The sequence below is a fragment of the Hibiscus syriacus genome, unplaced genomic scaffold (genome assembly GCF_006381635.1).
Source record: "Hibiscus syriacus cultivar Baekdansim isolate YM2019G1 unplaced genomic scaffold, ASM638163v2 tig00110781_pilon, whole genome shotgun sequence".
NCBI lineage: Eukaryota > Viridiplantae > Streptophyta > Magnoliopsida > Malvales > Malvaceae > Hibiscus > Hibiscus syriacus.
In genome coordinates, this window is record NW_024062859.1 from 331,980 (window position 1) to 351,583 (window position 19,604).

The 19,604-nt window shown below is 35.3% G+C and overlaps 1 protein-coding gene and 1 pseudogene across 1 annotated transcript; one reads left to right on the plus strand and one right to left on the minus strand.

Annotated features, from left to right (window-relative positions):
* The first annotated feature begins 694 nt into the window (after window positions 1–694).
* Window positions 695–1,670, plus strand: LOC120140087. The gene is made up of 2 exons (XM_039155134.1): window positions 695–876; window positions 1,097–1,670. Exons 1-2 carry the CDS (start codon window positions 695–697, stop codon window positions 1,629–1,631), a joined length of 717 nt encoding a protein of 238 aa, XP_039011065.1. The 3' UTR covers window positions 1,632–1,670.
* A 13,905-nt stretch (window positions 1,671–15,575) lies between these two features.
* LOC120140096 lies at window positions 15,576–19,414 on the minus strand (annotated as a pseudogene).
* Between the last annotated feature and the right edge of the window lie 190 nt (window positions 19,415–19,604).

Genomic DNA, 19,604 nt, shown 5'->3' on the forward strand with positions numbered 1-19,604 from the left:
TTGATGGCTCGAACACCTAAAGTGATAATGTTTGTAACGTTAGACATCTAGATGGACCAAAAAATACAGTAGACACCTATTCGAGGAAAGAAGTATAGTTTTGACACTTATTTGAGTATTAAGCCTTCTTGTATTTAAAGTTGTTTAAAAGTTAAGTGATTACATTATATATAAATATAATTAATATTAAAGTACACTAGAGGTCACCAAATTATGTTCAAATAATCATTTTGATAATTAAATTTTCAAAAGTTACAAAATGATCATTTCATAATTTTTGAAAGTTCAATAACCAAAACGATCATTTGAACATAGCTCAATGACTTTTTGATATAATCTACCCTTAGCAATATTATATTTATGACTTCAATTTAATTCATGGAAAACCCTTTTTTTATTAATCTGAAATAAATATAAAAATAATGTTTGTTTAAAGATAATTCTTAACCATTTGACATTAAACGTTTATACCCTTGATATTTATGATGTTTGAACTCGATATCTCAAATAAAAATAATAATTCATTTACCACCGAGATCATTTGATTATGCTGAAAATCCGTTATTTTAATTTGTTTCAATTAGAAAGCACCAAATATTAGATGGGGAAACCTATGAAAAAGATGTGTGAACCGACGTACTCTTCCACGTATAATACAAAACCGCCCACTCATATTTTCGTGCAAAATAAGCAAATGGCTTTCCAAAGGAGAAACAAACAGCCTCAATCCCATAGAAACTTCCGGCCGAAAGCCCATTTTATTGGTCAAATTCACCAAAAGCCCCTCTCTAGAAACCGCGTCTTCCTTCTGTCATCTTTTGTTCTTTTCCAATTCTTCGATGAATATGATATATCTAGAGATTTAAAATTTTATAAGTTTGTTTCTCGTATGAAATTTTGTTTCTATCTCCGTACATATCTTTCTTGAACAACCCAGTTCCCCAAACTTCACACTTTCTTTTCTTTGTTCATATTGCTTTTATCCCATTCCATGTCCTTTGTTGATTAGTTTACCGACTATGCAAATGCAGCCTGGTTCGGTTTTTTCAGTTTCCCCGAGCTCTCCGAGCCTCAGTACTCACTCTTCATAACGCAGGCTGGCTGAGATCGCTGCAAGAGTTGTTGAGGAAGACGATGATTTCGAGTTTGCATTCGTGTGTCGAGACCCAGAGATGTCCCCGGTGTCGGCGGATGACATCTTTTACAACGGACAAATCAAGCCCACGTATCCAGTTTTCGACACCAGCTTGCTCAACAACATTGATCAAACTCCTAATGTGAAACCACGGTCCCGTCGTTTACCATTGATAGAACTCATGAGCGAAGAACGCGAACCTGGTGAACTCGACAGGGTGACGCCGGGGACTTACTGTGTCTGGACACCAAAGTCAGAAACATTGGCAAAGATTGATACCGGAAGATACGATGAGAGCGATTCGAGTGGGACTTTGTCGACGAAGAGATGGAAGCTTAAGGACTTGATTTATACAAGTAACAGAGACGGTCAATGTGGTTCTAACCGAGATGTGAAAGCAGGGGACATGAAAAGATCTCTTATGCCTAACAGGAAAGACTTGGTGGGAATATTTTCTAATATCAATGGCTTGAGCAGGAGGTTGCATCCATTTTGAATATGATTAGTATTTGCATGTATAGGATATGATTATGCTATCGAGAATCAAACTTTTACTTATTTCTCCTTGCTGGTTTGAATTTGATAGTTTCTCCTTTAGAAAGTAAATATGATTACGATGGGATAAATCATCAACCCTTTGCTTTCTGGTTCTATGCATCATGTTCATATGTTTAAACATTACGATAATTCTCTATGTTTTGTATTTAATTACTATCATTTTAAACACGAATTAAACGATTTTAATAATTAAAAGAATTATTATGTTCTGTTAAGATTCTGAATTCAAATTCGTCGTTCGTAAGGTGTTAACTGGTGGCTACGCAATCGAGATCTTTGGGGGTGTTGCAAGGTTTGAATTCTAATATCAACCCCACAAACAAATGTGTCATTGAAATATGATGACACCAAGTCATTCAAAGAAATTAATTATAACAGATTAAAATTAAAAAATTCACATTTGAACTTATCAAAAGACTTTAGTGATCAAATGTAATGTTGATTTTCTTAGAAATTCAAGGTTCAAATAGTAACATTTGTTAGTCGTGTGTTGTTAATAGAATTAAAAAGCTATGAATAGTCTATTCAAAAAATTAAAATTAAATTATCATTAATAAGAATAGATATTTTATCCGAACTCGACGAGTTATAATCTGAACTCGATAAGTTATAATGAAAAGAAATTGTACTCGTCAGATTCTTTTTGGATCAGAGAAACTGCGAACTAATTTGCTTTCCCAAATGAAGATAAACATCAACCAATTAAATTAGATTAGATTAAACATCAAATCATTACGGCATCGGCATGCTTATGACTACAATTACCTAACAAATGATAAAGTTCCCATCTTTTCTGGAATCCAACTATTCAATCTAAAGCTGCAACCAAAACTAATGAAGAATCCTTTCAACATTTTTTAAAGAAAAAAATGAGTTCCTGGGTAATGACGGAATTAAGATCAAACATTGGAAGTGCCTAAAGTTCAATGTGGATGGTGAAGATAATGTGAGCAAAATTAGACTTTCGATTTTTTTTTAAGTTTGAGTTATTTAAATTGAGTTATTTAACTCAACTTGAATTATCGAGTCAGTTTTCGAATTTGAATCGAGATAAAATTTTAAAATTCGAGTAACTAAAAAAATTGATAATTTGAATAAATATTTGCACAGATTTATTGTTTTGTCCCTGATTTCCTATTCCTTTAATTTCTTCTTCATTTTAAGTTATTTTTTATCATCTTTGAATCACATGCTCCTAAACCATCATAGAATATCTATGTACTTTCATTTTCTCTTTTTGATAACAAATTTTCTATGTTTTCAATTTAGTCCATCAATTTTACATAATTTTCTTATTTCTTCAATTCATCATTCATTTTAAGTATGTTTTTTTACTAAATTTGAACCACTACCACCATAAAATACCTATATAACATCTATTCATACTTTTTTTTACTTAAAATGTACTCTCTTTTTTAGTTTAACCCTTAACTTTATATTTTACTCAATTTAATCTTTTTGTAACCCCCTCAGATCGATACGGGTGGCCCGGTCCGATCTAGGGTGTCACAGTAGGGCCACCGGAGCGACCCACCGTAAAAATCCAGGAAAAATTAATTTTTTTGTTAAAACATGTAAAATCATAAAAATAATTTTTAAATACAAAAGTAAAATTTTCTAATATTCAGAAGTAAAACAAATTTTAGACTTATATATATATAACAAAATACAACCTACATGCCCCTAATCACATGCACCGTACTCCGCTTGCAGTGCAGGAGGAACTCTTTTTCTGATGTTGATAGTTCCACTGATCCAATCCTTTTAACCTGAAATAGTGAGTAACAAAGTGAGCTTTGGAAAGCTCAGTAATACAAAACTACCAATTGATGCTACAAGACATGCAGACAAATGAAAGCAATAAAATTTCCTTATTGACTCAGAAGTATACATGTTTTCGGGATAAATTGTGGTCCACTGGTATTTCTTCGAGTAACATGCATGAAGATTTCAGTTAAGAGGAAGCATTCAGAGAACCAGGTTCAGGAGATTAGAAAAACGTGTCTAGTGTGTTCCAACCAAAACCAGTGAAAATATATAAATCTTTTTTAAAATAATAATTGTTTAAAACATGTTTTCAAAACCATAGTGGAACCCTCCAACCGTACATCGTTATATAGTTCCCCAGAATTGCATCCATAAGGGCTTACCCTAAGCATACAACAAAGGAAGCCACCCTAAGGGAATGCCTTGGGGCCCGAGAGCCTACCCAAGAAAGTTACTCAGGGCCACGAGGCCTACCCAAGAATGATCTCGGGGCCTCAGAGCCTATCCAAGGGTTGTCTTAGGTCTGTAAGGATTTACCAGCTGGATCAGGGCTGAATCTCCATACTCCATAATTTTACCCATATAAAATCCAGTAGAAATCAGTTTTAACAGTAAACCATAATATCTGGATCGTGATCTAGTAAAATCTCATAAACGTGACAATAGAATAAACCATATAATTGTCCTCCACCTGTACACCATATATAGTCCCATTATTAACCCAAGGGAGTGCCTTGGGCCTGAGAGCCTACCCAAGAAAGTTTCTCGGGGCCTCAGAGCCTACCCAAGGGTCACCTTAGGTCTATAACGATTTACCAGCTTGATCAGAGTTAAACCTTCAACCTACCCAGATAAAGTCCCAATAAACAGTTCAAGTATAACCAGTGAAAACAGAAACCATAGTTCATAAACCAGTAAATTCCATGATTCCATAAATCAGGAACAATCATATTTTTCAGCGAAAATCGAAATCAGAGAACACATACCATGTAGCCATAGTTCATAAGCCAGTAAATCAATAAATTTCGGTGAAACATATTTCATAACATATAAAACAGTCATGTAATACATGTGGAACACACTAGAGGATTCAAGTATTTTTCAGAGGTACTTTGTAATTATCAAGAACGAAAAACATGAAACTTATACAATTTTATCAGATTTCAGGAACGAGGTCCTATTGAAACGGATCAATTACTAACGGATCTATAAGACATTTAAAGTTGACACTTTAAGGCCCCTTTATGGTTCAGGTGCATCAGGAAGGTGTTCAGGAACATTTACATCAGAATAATTCAAGATTCAATTTTCACTGAGAGCAAATCCCATTATCCAGGCCAACAAGGGCATTTTAGACATTATGATATCTAGTGGATTCTTAGCAACTTAATCTAATAAGGATGAATCGATGATTCATGGTATTCAAGATTCATAACAATTTATTAGGATACTGGATTGACTCAAACTAATCATCTTCAGAATCATTGTTGAACGGAGCTTGAGGAACTCTACTTATTCATGTGGTATTAGCTCAATTTATGAACCGCAACAATCGCCAAGATGACTAACACACTTGAGTCATACTCCCCAACCTTTAGTGCGATACAATACTTAGGTTTTCTTGGTGTTCCCAGAATTTATCCAATAACAATCACTCATTTCCAAGTCATGAGGGTATTTAGGTTATTTAGTAGTTAAATCCATCTAGTCACTTCGGAGTTTTCCAGAGTAATTCGGATGTTTCTGAAATTTAGATACATATGGTACTTCTGTTCAGTTTAACTTGGTCATATAATAAAGTCATTTAGGTATTCTAAGTCGATTTAATCATTTCAGAGCTTGAAGGTATTTAGTTATTCCATGACTTGGAGATACTTTAGGTTATTTTACACTTTAGGGGCATTTTGGCCATTTTACACATTAGCGGCAATTCCGTAATTCCAATATAGATCCAAAATTTAAATCGATGATTCCAATGTTCAAGTGGATCAAGATATGAGTTCTCAGATCGTTTCCATTATCAAAGTCATCCATTATGCTTTTTACACTATAAGTGTATCATCGTCATTTCATTCCAATCTGTCTGTGACATTACTTTTGATATATTAGGCTTCAAGTATTATAGTTTCTTTAGAGTTCAGGGTATTTGTTCCTTTGATTAGTGGAGGTTATTATAGTTATTACGAAGCTTGGGGACATTTCAGTAATTCCTTTCAATTCAATCATATGCAATATTTCTGATAACTGGTCAAGTATGTCTTTTTGGGTTATCTTTTACCATCCGGGGAAGTCTTGGTATTTTACAATACAAGGGCACTTTCATAATTTTACCCTATAAGGCTATTTTTAGTAATTTCTTATCCAAATAATCCTGGTATTTAACATTTAAAAGAATTTATCAAATTTTACGGATCTTGAAATCAAATCAATTATTATTGAAACACTGAACTTATAATTATTTCTGATCGATCTTTCATTTCTCTTTTTTAAGCCTTCTGAGTCTTATACCGTGTTTTGTCCTTATTCCAATTTACGTCTGAGTCCAATGATAGTTAAATAATCTAATAGACCAATCATTTTCATTCATGCATTTACCAGTTCTGAAGAGCATACAAAAGGCAATAGAGTATTACCTCTGTTTTTGTGCCATATCGATCGACTATTTAATCCTCATTCGATCACTATCGAACTTGAATTCAATGCCCAATAATTCCTTTGATACATAGCAAACGAATTAAAATCAGAAACTGAACTTAATCGAAAAACTAACTTGAATCCGAAGATAAATCATTAAAAAACGACTTACCAGGTGTGAATTTGGCAAAACAGACTTCAGATTCAGACTCGGGATGTTGAAAAACATAAAATAGAGCTTTTCAAAAAAATTAACTTTTTTGGTCAAAGTCAAAGTAAACAGTTAACGATCAGACCGGTCAAAGTCAACAGTCAGACCGATCAAAGTCAACGGTCAGACCGGTAAACGGGTTGACTCAGTCAAGTCAATGAGTTGACTTAATGAGTTGACTTAGCCGAGTTGACTCAGTGACTGGACCGGACCAAGCGGGTCAGATTATGCGGGTCGGGTCGACCCGATTTTGGAAAATTCCTTGGACCAAAAACAAGCCTCATATGCATGTGGTGGTGTGTGGCAGCACGTACAACAGTGACAGAGGTTGAGGTGGTCGGTCAATCACTCCCAGAGCATCCAAACAGCTAAAACAACCCACAACAATTCTTAAATCAACCTAAAATCGTCAAAATCAAAAGAAAATGGCTGAAACTCTTACCCACGCAGGTAATAGAGAAGAACGATAACGATGGCCTAACCCGAGGGTTGGGTTTTTAGCGTACGATGATGATGAAGCTAACAGCGTAGGTGGTGAGGCTAGCTGATATTCGAGGTTGCCGAAATTTACCGAAAATCGATACGACGGGATGAGGTTTTCGATCGAGCTTCTTCGACGTTTATACGGAAATCGACTGCTTCTCTCGTCAAATTGACAAAGGGGTTTCGGTCGTCGGCTGTTGGAATTTAGTTTAGGCCGGGCGATGCACACTACCGCCGACTAGAGGCTGGCCGGAGCTGGTTTGGAAAAGGGCGAAGGGGAGGCTTGGGTTCTCAGTTATTTTCTAGTATCACTTAAGGGGGTTTATTTTTCACTACCTAACAAAAATGGGATAATTCGGGTTCAAGTCCCTAAATTTCCCACAAGTTCTAAACCGAACTACAACTTTAAAAATTTTACAATTTGATCATTAATTTCTCCCTTGATACGACTTTAATTCGATACTTAAAATTATTAAAAAAATTTACCCCTAAATTGGGGTGTGACTCATTTGACTATAATTATTTACAAATTCTTTCTTCACATCAAGTCTTTATTTCTTTATATTCTCGTCAATCTTTTTATCCTAAAAATATTTTCTTTGAAATAAAATATTATAAATATATTTTATAATTTTAGATTATATTTGATTTATTGAATAATATTATAATGTACAAAATAATATGAATATATATATATATATATATCTTATATGGTTAGAGAAAATTAAAATATTAGAATCAATTCGTACCATAATATTGTAAATAATTATAATTAAATTTGTATAGAAACTCAAACTCGACTCGACTCAACTCAGATTTCATAAACTCGACTCGATTCGAAAAAATTTCATATTAAGTTTGAGTCATAAAATACGACACATCAATTCGAATAATTTCCAAAAAAAATATTCTTGACTTGATTCAATTGGATACTCGCCCTAGATGGTGGTGAAGGTGGGAATGGTGGTTTTGCTAAAGGATAAATAAGGTTATGATCTTTTAAAGTTTTCAAGATTAGTGGGGCCTGTTGTGTTGGGAAATAATTCCCTATAACCAGATTAGTGAGAATGCGATATAAAAGCGGAAAAATAATACCCGAAATTGATAACGGAGTTCAGTCAATTATGCCTACGTCTCCGGACTACTGCAGATCTTTTTCTAAAAGGATAAAATTTACAGGTGTTTACAAAAACACTTGAGAGAGAGCTAGAATGATTTGGGGATGATTTTGAAGCTAAATGGGTTAGGGTATTTATAGTTGAAGTTTAGAGACTAATCTTGTAAATACCCTAAAAATACAATGACTAAAGTTGCAATATTCCCATTTCCATTTCAACAATAGCTGTCCATTTATTGTACAGAATTCAATGCATTTAAAGCCATCGAATTTGCATCTAAATTTGACAATTTAGATGTCCACCTTTACTGACTTTTAACAATCTCTCACTTGAAGACTGATTTTAATCTGTCTTCATACCTCGATCAATGCAGCAGCATTTCTGCTCTTGTTACTGTAGCATCTCAGTTTGTCCATCTCATCTTTCATGAAAGACTTCCACTTGACTGAATCCTCCATCTGCATTGCTTCATCATAGCACTTTGATTGTCACAATACAAGACATTGTTTTCTTGTTTCTTGCCTAACTCTTCCAAGAAACTTTGGAGCCAAACCATCTCCTTGATGGCTTACGTAACAGCGACATATTCTGCTTCAGTTGTGGAGAGAGCAACTATCTTCTATAGTTGAGAAACCCAACTCACTGCAGCACCTCCTAGAGTATAGTCATACCCTGTAGTGCTTCTTCTGATATCAACATTTCCGGCTAAGTCAGCATCTACATAGCCTGTCAGTATCGTATCTCCACCTTTGAAACAAAGTGCTTTGTTTGTGATACCTTGTAGATATCTGAGGATCCATTTGACTGTTTCACAGTGTATCTTGTCCGGATTATTCATGTACCTGCTAACAGCTCGCACTGCTTGAGCAATATATGGTCTAGTACAAACCATGGCATACTCAAAATTGCGTCAGCCCTTCTTATTACATGAAGTCTAACACTCCTCGCATTGAACCCTTATCATTTGAGTTCTTTGCGCCACCATGCATCGCCACTTTCTCATGGCAAAGTCTGATGCCCCTTCTTGCCTCCTTCCTTCTAACATGAAGGTTGGAGCTCACTTCTCACCTTACAAATGGGTAGTTTCTCTATGGTTTCCTTGTCCCTTAACATCTTGGCTCCCTTCGACTCTTGTCTACTAGTCTTTGAAGGATTGTTCCTCACTTGAACATCCTCAATAAGCCTCTGCTTCGACCCTTCTTTTAAGATGGTCTCTGAAGCCATGTTCTCTACACGAGCGTGCTCGACAAACTCCTTGAACATGGCTAACTCCTCCTGCACTTGGCTTCTACTTGCCTTGGTAGAAATGAACCGTATTGAGCCAACTCTCAATGCCTCTTCGATCCTGGGTTCGTCAACTTCTCTAGACAACTCGATCCTGGGCTCATCCATCACGTTGGATGACTCGGCTCCCCTCGGGTAATCTTGCAATACTTCTGGCATCTTAAGTCTATGCCCTCTCGTTTGCTCGACTCTTACCCTCGTCTTAGCATCTTTGACACTTGAACTTGTGTCAAGACTGCACACATCTTCTCCAGACTCATCATCTGGTTCATCATTGAGTGGATTTTCTCCGCCACTCGAGGAACAACATTCCTCATTCTCTGATTTACCATCATCACAGAATCGATTGCCGCTACCCTGGGCTTTCAGCTTTACTTTGGAAGTCTTGTTCTTCTTGACTCCAAATTCTTTGATTGACTCGGCGGTTGTCAAGGCTTTAGACAGCACCTTGACTTCCCTTCGCTCTACCACTTTCTTCGCCCACGGCTTCAATTCAAACATGAATGTGAAGAATCCATCTTCTTCAGTCAAACTTGGGACTTTAAGCATGAGTTTTGTGAATCGAATCACATACTCCTTAAGTGTCCCTTTATGCCTGAGACACAACTTGGACCACGCCACCATCCTGGCATATTTTGAGCGGACTTGCTCACTTTGCACTCTCGGCTTGACGACTTTATCTCTTGCTATCGCACCGGGTCCCTTATTGTGCTCGACTGCTTTGACACCCGCAATCTCGTCATATTTTCTTCCAGGTTCGGCTGCTTCAATATCAACTACGAACAGTCGATGGCTCACATTGGCCATTTGAAGAGCTTTCTCTACCATATCCTGTTGTACATTTTCTTGGTCTCCACCACTGTTTCCACTATCTTTGGGCATGGGCCTAGACGACACATCGCTACTTGGCTTGACATCTGCAAGCTTAGTCAGCGTTTCGGCTACATCTATGGCTTTCAAAAGTCTATGGGCATCACATTGCTCTTCCCCGAGCATCGCCCCTGGTCTAAGTCCTTCCAAGAAGGGTCTTGAGCGCACCATCCAACTTCTCAATTTTCACATTCCCTTTGTCTGCAGCCATCGCTCCCACTCGAATCTGGCTTCGTTTGGAGCATTTCTGACAATTCTTGTGAACCACCATGTATTAGAACACCTCCGTCGACAAATTCGTATCGCCGACAAAATTTTCACTATTCACAAAATTCACTATTTATGTGAATAATAATGAATAGTAACCTCACAAAAAATTGACAAAATTCACAACCAAAAGCTCTGATTACCAGTTGTTGGGAAATAAACGAGTAATTTCCCTATAACCATATTAGTGAGAATGCGAAATAAAAGCGGAAAAATAATACCCGAAATTGATAACGGAGTTCAGCCAATTATGCCTACGTCTCTGGACCGCTGCAGATCTTTTACTAAAGGGAGAAAATTTACAGGTGTTTACAAAAACACTTAAGAGAGAGCTAGAATGATTTGGGGATGATTTTGAAGCTAAATGGGTTAGGGTATTTATAGTTGAAGCTTAGAGACTAATCTTGTAAATACCTTAAAAAATGCAATGACTAAAGTTACAATATTTTCATTTCCATTTCAACAATAGCTGCCCATTTATTGCACCGAATTCGATGCATTTAAAGCCACCGAATTTGCAGTTAAATTTTTACTGACTTTTAACATGTTGTGCCAGTCATTGCTGAAATGCTTACAATTAGAGAAGATTTTCTCTTTTTTTCTTGCTTCCAAATAGACTTTTGGTTATAGATTAATCATTGAAATTGATTGCAAGGACATTGTTGGTTGGCTTTCCAATTTGCCTAGAGCTCTTGTAATGTATTCTAATATGGTTTCTGGTCTCATTGTGTCATCAGATATACTCCCAGAATTTACAACATTGAGTCCAATAAACTAGCAAAGGAAGGAGAATTGGTGTACTACCTCTGGATATCAAGATCTTTGAAAAAATATATTTACAATAAAGGGTTAAGAAGAACATCTTCGATTATAAGGTTTATGGAGTCTTACTTGAACTCTTGAGAAATCATAATTTTTTATATGATTTCTGGTAGAATTCACGTGATTTGTCAGAATCAAAATTAATTGACAATCAATCACATCAATCAAGCCTACATATCCTACCAACTTATAGGTAGCCATCATGATCATATGATTGGTGACAATATCAAAAGCCATTATAAATTCTCTCGACTTGGACTTTTTTTTTCTCACTTTGCTCTCTTCTACCTCTTGATGGAGACAAAATACATTGACACCAACTGACGATTAATGATTGTTCTTTCACCAACTACAGATTTCCGCCCGAATTAAAAAGATAAATCGCCTATAATCAATACAACCAAATTGTTTCCATCAACAAGAATATAAAGGGCCTTTTTAGTGTTCTCTTTTAATGTTTGTTGTTGTTGAGAGCAATGCCAAAGAAGGTGGATTTTCTCTTTCCACATGCACGTAGCTTAGAAATGGCACTTTTGAAGGAGTTGAAAGATCATGAATACCTTCCCAACATGTAATACATCACTCCCGTCTGTTTTAGTGTTTACTTGTAACGTTTTTTTGTTGTTTTCTTTTAGCTGCAAGCGTAGTATTAAGTTACGATCGTTATGCAGTGTAACGGTTGTATTGTAATGTTTTTCAAGGTCATTGTAAGTTGACGACACCACAAACCGCATTTGTAACATACAATCATAGTTATTTTTAAAGAATAAAGTATGCCGTAATGTCCACAACACCCGCAACCACAACAACAACCGCAATCGCAATTTAGTGTTATAGCTGCGAATGTTTTCTAATAGGCAAAAATAGTCTCATCGTATCGAGACAGGGATAAGTACGTGTTTCAAATGTTGCAATCAACAGAAGCCACTTCTGCCTCCTGGTCATTTGCCACCATGGTCATACTGACAAAACAAGATGCTCCAAAGCAGCATTATTGTCACCCTTTGATTCAGATATGAGACCCATGAGCCGCCTATTTGTTGCCTCCTCAAGAAAAATTAGTTAACAATTTATTACACTTTTGGACATAATTGATACAGTTTTTCCCAGTGTTAACTAATTGCATCTGAATCTCATGATCTATCTTGCAATTCCATTTGCAGGAATAACGGAATAATTTTCTACGCACTTCATTGAAGATTATTTTGGCTTCTTTAACATCTACACTTCTCAATAGAATTTGATCTTCGCTCTTGTCATGTAAAATCTCAGCATCGAAGACATACTTTACAGTCATCATTCTAATTGTTCTTTTGTCATTCTTAGTTGTCTTTTCGGGATAATTTTGATATTTGATATATGACAAGATATCATGATACCATGGATTGTCATCTTCTTCTTCATCAATGCTATAAAAATAGGTTAAGTATTCATAAGCTTACATCTCTGTTGACAATATATTCGAAGACTCGTTTGCTTTAAAAGCTGCAGTTAAAGTGACTAAAGCATCCGCCATTTGATTCAATTATGAGAACTATGAGCCTCCTATCTACTACCCCTCAAGAAGAGTCGGTGCAACCATTTTCTCATTGAATGTCGAGAACCATTTGGCATAACCTTTGAGCTTCATCAAATTGCAATGCCTGCGCATAAGCTTCAGCCAGATACCTGCAGGTCTCACCAACTCTGGGATCTTTTCTCCAAGAACTTGTTTCTAGACTTCAAGGTCAGTGGTATAACAAGTTATGGCCTTCTCGAGCTATCCCATAAGTGTCACCCAACAAATATGAACAGAAAATTTAGCGAGAGCATGAGCTTGGCCTCCCTCAATGACAGGAATCTCAATTGATTGCTCAAGAACTGCCATTGTACTGGCCTAAGCTGCGATACATTGCTGTAATAACATGCAAACACATGATCAATTCTAAGTTGGGTTTCACATTGTGCAAAGAGACAAGTGTAGTAATTGTGAAATAAATAAACCTAATTCTCAATTTAAATAAATAAAACAAAATAAATAGAATAATATAGAGAAATAAGATTGATCTACAGGGACAAAGGAATTTCCAATTAAATATGATTTGATCTCTAACCAGAAAATCTGCAAAATAAAATAAAAAGGGGATTTATCGAATTTAATTGAATAAACTAAAATTAAATAAAAATAACAAAGCAATAAAAAATAATTGAAAGAGATAATGATAGGAGATAGTCTCTATCTTCGCTTTGACTCGACTCATCTCGATCATTGAAATAGATTTTACTTCAGGATTCTTGTCGGTTACAGTCTACAATGCCCAATCTTTGTAACTTACTCTTCTCTCCTGTGACCTAATTTCCACAATCAATCCTTGGAATTTAATTCTTGTTTGGATTTAACTTTGTCTGTCGATGTTAACGCCAATATCCTTTTTAATGCTGGAAAATTTCGTACTTAAATTATTTGTCTCAATGAGAATCAAATTCGATCTTGATTTCCCTTAACGGACCGCCACTAAGTTTGTTCTTAGGGATTTGAATTTGCTACAAGCTGATTCTCCTCCCCAATGGTAAATCAAAACAACATTCAAACCAAGGTGCAATCTTTGAATTGAAAGTGTAAATAATTTAAAGATTAAGTCGATTATCTAACATTGTTTTCTGAAAATCAAGAAAGATACCTGAAGGTATGAAGCGTTTTTCAATTCTCACGAAACGAACTGAGTCATCACTCAACTATCGTCTAAAAGAGATTTAGCTAAGCATGGATTGGATCATGCTTAGCGTTGTGAAAAGAAAATAATGAAAGAAAAGTAAAAAATGAAGGGAAAAAAAGTAGAATTTCAATAAATAGCCAATGAAATATAAATTTCAATATGAGTTCAAAGGTTGAACCTAAGGAGTATTTATAACTAAAAAGTTCTAAGTAAATAAATGCTACCAAAAGTTCTAATAAAATAACTAATTCCTAAATAAAATAATAAAAATAAAATTCCTAAATCAAGAAGGTTTATAACAAAAGATAAAAATAAATATTTAAGACTTGTACTTTTGGTTGAATTCTGCTTCATCTTATGGATAATCTCATGCTAGTCTGCTAGGTAAATTCCAATTAAATATTCAAGATGCTGACTAAACCATCGAAACCTACTACTTTTTGGACTAATTAATCCATTAAGGCTCATGTCCAAAATAAACCCAAAATAAAGATAAATCAATAATATCTAATCGAAAAATAAAGAGTAAATAACAATAAATATATGCAATATAAACACTCATCACAAAATTCATATGATTTTGCTAAGGGATGGCAACGATTTGGGTGGGGTTGGGTTTTTAGTTAACCCGATCCAATCCAAAATATATATATCACCCACTTGAACCCGATCCGACTTGAAAAATACATACACTTCATTTGACTTGAACTAACCTGAAAATCACATTTCCTCTATCCTAATCAAACCCAACCTGAAATTTTAGAGTATAAATCTAAACCGACCTAACCCGATCTAGTATAAAATAATGACTCAATTAAAAAAAATAGAGAGAGAGTATTATAACAATTATTCATAAATTCATAAAAATGTATATGTAAAATTACACTATTACCCTATACAAGTGTGTGAACACTAATTCTAAACAATAAACTTATATATCATAACCACATATCTTCTTCTTCTTCCAATTTTAATTATTCATCGAGCAAATCACATCATAAACTTTTCAAGATAGATCAGATGAAATTCATATCACAATCTCTAATAGTTGATATGTATCGATTCAAATTCTATTAAAAATTGAAGTCCAATTTTAGTGTAGTTCAAATAGTTAAATTTTTTGTGGTAATTTAATTTATTTAAATAAGAATTCTTATAGAATAAGGTTTCAGTCCATAAATATAGAATAAGTCTTAGCCAACACAAAAAAATATTAGATAAATATAATTTCATTTTAGGATTTCCCAATGAATTTTTTAGAAACGTTAGAAGAATTTTGGTGATGATTTTGTTAAATATGAGTTTTCAACATTTTTTTCTATAAATTTAAGGTGAATACAAGATAGTATCTATTAAAAGACTTTTAACCTTTTGACAATAAAGATTCAAACCCTCGCATATGTGGTGCTCATATTCGAGACCTCAAAGAGTAATAATGTATCTTAACTACTGAAGTAGCTTGATTCATATTGCATTCCACACTATGCTAGTTGAAAGATGATTAATATTTGGACTGCGATTTTCATTGAAATTGATGGAACAAAAGTAATGTCAATTGTATTTCTTCTCATCTCTTTCTTCATTTCTCTGTTTCTGGTCCTGATTACAGTTCTTTTCAGCATCTAAATTGGCCAGGGTAGTGCAATATATACAAAAGTTATCCTTTACCTCACGGCCTATATATATCTGGAAACTATGAGGCTACTGACAAAAAAAAATTGAAAATCGAATTAGTCACTGTTGTGCAATTTAGACCTCTTCGATGAATGTCGGGGTGATGATGGTAGTTCCGAGACTATTAGATCGCAACCAAACGAGGATGCGGTCAGTGGTGAGGGTGGTAGGGACGAAGGCAATGCCTGAGGTAGGGGTGACAATCATCTTCAAATTTTCACTTGCAGACTTCTCCGGCACCATTTTCCTCTGGCATGCCTCTCGTTATAAAATCCTTCAACCTTTTTACATCTGACAGTTTTACGGGGTTAACTAGGAAATCCTCTGCTCCTTCCCCCAAGCATCTGCAGATGAAAAGAATGTTTTAGTCATTTTTTTGCAGTTCAAAGACGGGTGAACCACCGCAGGGCAAACGTTGTCCCCTAAGGGAATCGATCTGATTTTTCATAATCTATTCATCAAATATATGCTGTAAATGATTTTCAATCACAATTCTAATCCTCACAATATTATTTAGGAGGCATGAGAACCAGACAGGTAATCATTTCTTGTTTATCAAGGTATGGGGTTGGTCTGTTTCTAAGTTAACTAAAACTACATGACGCAAGTGTCGAATTTGGGTATACATCGGGGTATGCCCGGTTTTTCTAAGTTGTTCTACGTACTTGGAGTCCTTGAAGGATCGTATCTCCAGAGGACATCGGTATTTAGAGCAAAAGGAAAAGAACTCGATGCAACATATAGTCCTTTTCCCACACAAATCCACTAAAGCATACAATCTTTCAATCACTCGTATAAACAAAGTTATGATTGACAGATTGTACATATAACAATGGCTCAGAATCAATACAATCGAAGAGATTCATTTGGGGGTTATGCTAAAACAAACTGAAAGCATGTGAATTATATCAGATTTCCTCCGAAAGAACATCAGCAGACTTAGAGAAATGAATCAGAAATTAACATATTCCCAGATAATCCAACCAACTGGGATTTGGGGTTCACAAGATCTATGTATTCAGAGAGTCCTTCTGTGTTTTAAAAGGCGCGAGACGCTCCAAGGCGATTAGCTACCCGAAAGCCTCAATTTTTGAGGCGCTTTGAGGTGAAGGATTCACGTACGCGAGGCGCTTAATTTTACAAAACATTTGTAAATATTTTATAACCATACCTCAAACACAAAACAACTTAATAATTAACTTAATAAGCAAAAACACCAAGAAGCATATGTCATATTGTATCTCAAAAAGACAAATAAAAAACATCATCAATAATCAAAATGTCTAAAACTCATCTTCATCATCATCGTCATCAACATCAATCCCAAGCACCTCCTCCTCCCCATCATCTTCGGAAAGTCCAATATCTTGTTCTATCTCTTCATCGTCTTCATCAATCAAATTTAGTCCAGTAAGGCCTTCTACGAGTGGAGATTTGGGCAACACCCTTTCCTCTATCTCTTGATGAACTTGATGTAGATGTTCTTCTAGTGGAATAAGTAGCTTGAGATGCCCCGGAAGCTTTATCAATAGCATACCATGTTAAATCATCTCTATCAAAGACAAAGTCGTCCTCCTCACCATCTTCATCGTCCATATGGCCCATCAACCACTCGTTGCTTTCATCTATTTCCTTCAAAAGAATAGGATCTGTGGTGTCCTTTCTTTGATATCTCCGTCGCAAAACACAATTAAACTTGGCATACACCATGCCATTTAAACGACTTTGTGCCAATCTATTTCCTTTTTGAATGAAGTTGTTGAAAAACGCTCAAGTTCCACTCGCAACCCGTAGCACTACAAGTTAGGCTAAGAACTCGGATTGCAAATTTCTGTAACTCCGGTGCTAAGGCTCCATATACAAACCACCAATCCGCTATTAACATATAAAATAAATCAAGATTTAATTTTGTGAGGTATGATATATATATAATATACTGTTGTGTAAAATAAATCAAGATTTAATTTTACACAACATCAATGATTGTTTAATCCGTAATATAATAAATTAATCTCAATTTCCAAAATAAAAATAAGACTCATGAATATTATTTTAGTGTAAATTATATTATATAGTTTTTATACTATAAAAAATAACCTCGTAAGCCATCATTTAATTTTTTTAACAAGATAAAAACTGTTAATTTATTAAAAATAAAAAAATTAAATTATAATAAAAAATTTAATCACAACCGTTTAAAATATAAAAAAATTATAATTACAATCGCAAATTAAAACACATGACAATTAATATTTTTTTTATAATTATTAACCCTTAACATCATACACAGATTATATAAGAAAAATATTAAAAAATTAATTAAATAGACTCGAATAAAATATACGAACAGGTTTGGTGTGAATCACCATCTTTGAAACAGAGTTACCCAGATAAATCATTACCACTTTTTTTTTTTACTTTTGCTTTTAGTATTCTCGCTCTCTCCCATCACAATCCCGGTAGGAGGCACTAGGGGTTCAGTCTCTGATCTCTTGAAAGTGAAACCAACAGTTCTTTGTGCGTGGGTTCCCCTTCTTTGCTTTTAAAGTAGCAGCAACACTACGAATCTAAAAAATGGAGTCTCCCTAATCTCAACAACAGCAACAACCAAAGAAGAGAGGTCGAAAACCCAAGCCAAAAGACGGGAAAGAACAGCAACAGCAAAGCGCTGCTAGAATGAAAGAAGGAAAGAAATGGGTCATTGTACGTAAATCGCTAAAAGCATCGCTTCGTCGCCTCTCGCCGTCTCTGACAACTGAATCGCCGCCTCATGTACTCGCTGCCGCCTTGGTGGTCGGAGGCTTTCTTCTAAACGCCTCGTCTCGCCTAGCGCCTCAGGCGCGCTTTTTAAAACACAGGAGTCCTTGAAGGATCATACTCCGCAGGGCATTGATATTTCAAGCAAAAGGAAACAAACTCGATGCAACATAGTCCTTTTCCCACACAAATCCACTAGACTATACGATCTTTCAATCACTAGTATAAACAAAGACATGACTGTCAGAATGTGCTGATAAAATGGCTCAAAATCAACACAACTGAAGATATTCATTCGTTTCATTTTTTTCGATATGGGATTATGCTAAAACAAATTGAATTTTAACCATGTGCATTATATCAGAAATGAACATCAACAGCAGACACAGAGAAATGAACATATTCCCAGATAATCCAACCAACATGGATTTGGGGTTCTCAATATCAACAGCAGATCGATAAAACGAAGTGAGTACCGATGGATTCGAGCGATGATGTTCTCAGAGGACATAATCACAACAGGGATTTCTCTGAAAGCCGAAGATTGCTGTTCCAAAACACAAACTAGATATAATCATGACAATATTGAAATCATGGTTAGGAATTGTTCATATAAATAGATTCAGTTGTAACCTTGATCTTCTTGAGGAGTTCATATCCGTTCATCCCAGGCATTGAATAATCAGTCATTATAAGATTCACCTTCAAACCCAGAGACCCTTCTTCTCCATCCAAACCAAGAAACTGTAAAGCCCTCGTTCCACTCTCAACATCCGTCACTACACGAAAACAACAAAATCAAACCCACTTACCAAAATCTAAAACCATAAAAGAAGAAGAAGAAGAAGTACCTTTACAAGAAGATATCTTGAGCAGCTTTTCAATGACCTTGCGATCCACGAGGCTGTCATCGATTGTAAAAACATGCAAATCCTGAGACCCAGATGGCAAAACTGGAGCAGCAATCGCCATAACCCAGCAAGTGTTTTTGTATGGAGGGTCCGGGATTGGATTTTAAATAAAAGAAAGATAAGAGTCATCAAAAAGACAGGAAAAAGGTGAAGATTCTGAGGATCCAGTAGTGTAAGATCTTTGCAATCTTTGAAGCAGAAAGAGGGGGCATTAGCCCCCACTTGTTCCTTCTCTAATTTACTTCTTTCAACTACTTCCACTTCCACTTCCACTTCCACTTCCATTTAATCTAACTCAAACTATATCACAAGTTTTAAAAGTGAAGTGAATTTTTTATGAGAAAAATAAGGTGAAGTGAATTTAGCATTTTATTTAAAACTTAAGAAACGAATATGAGCAAAGTTATTCCACTGATG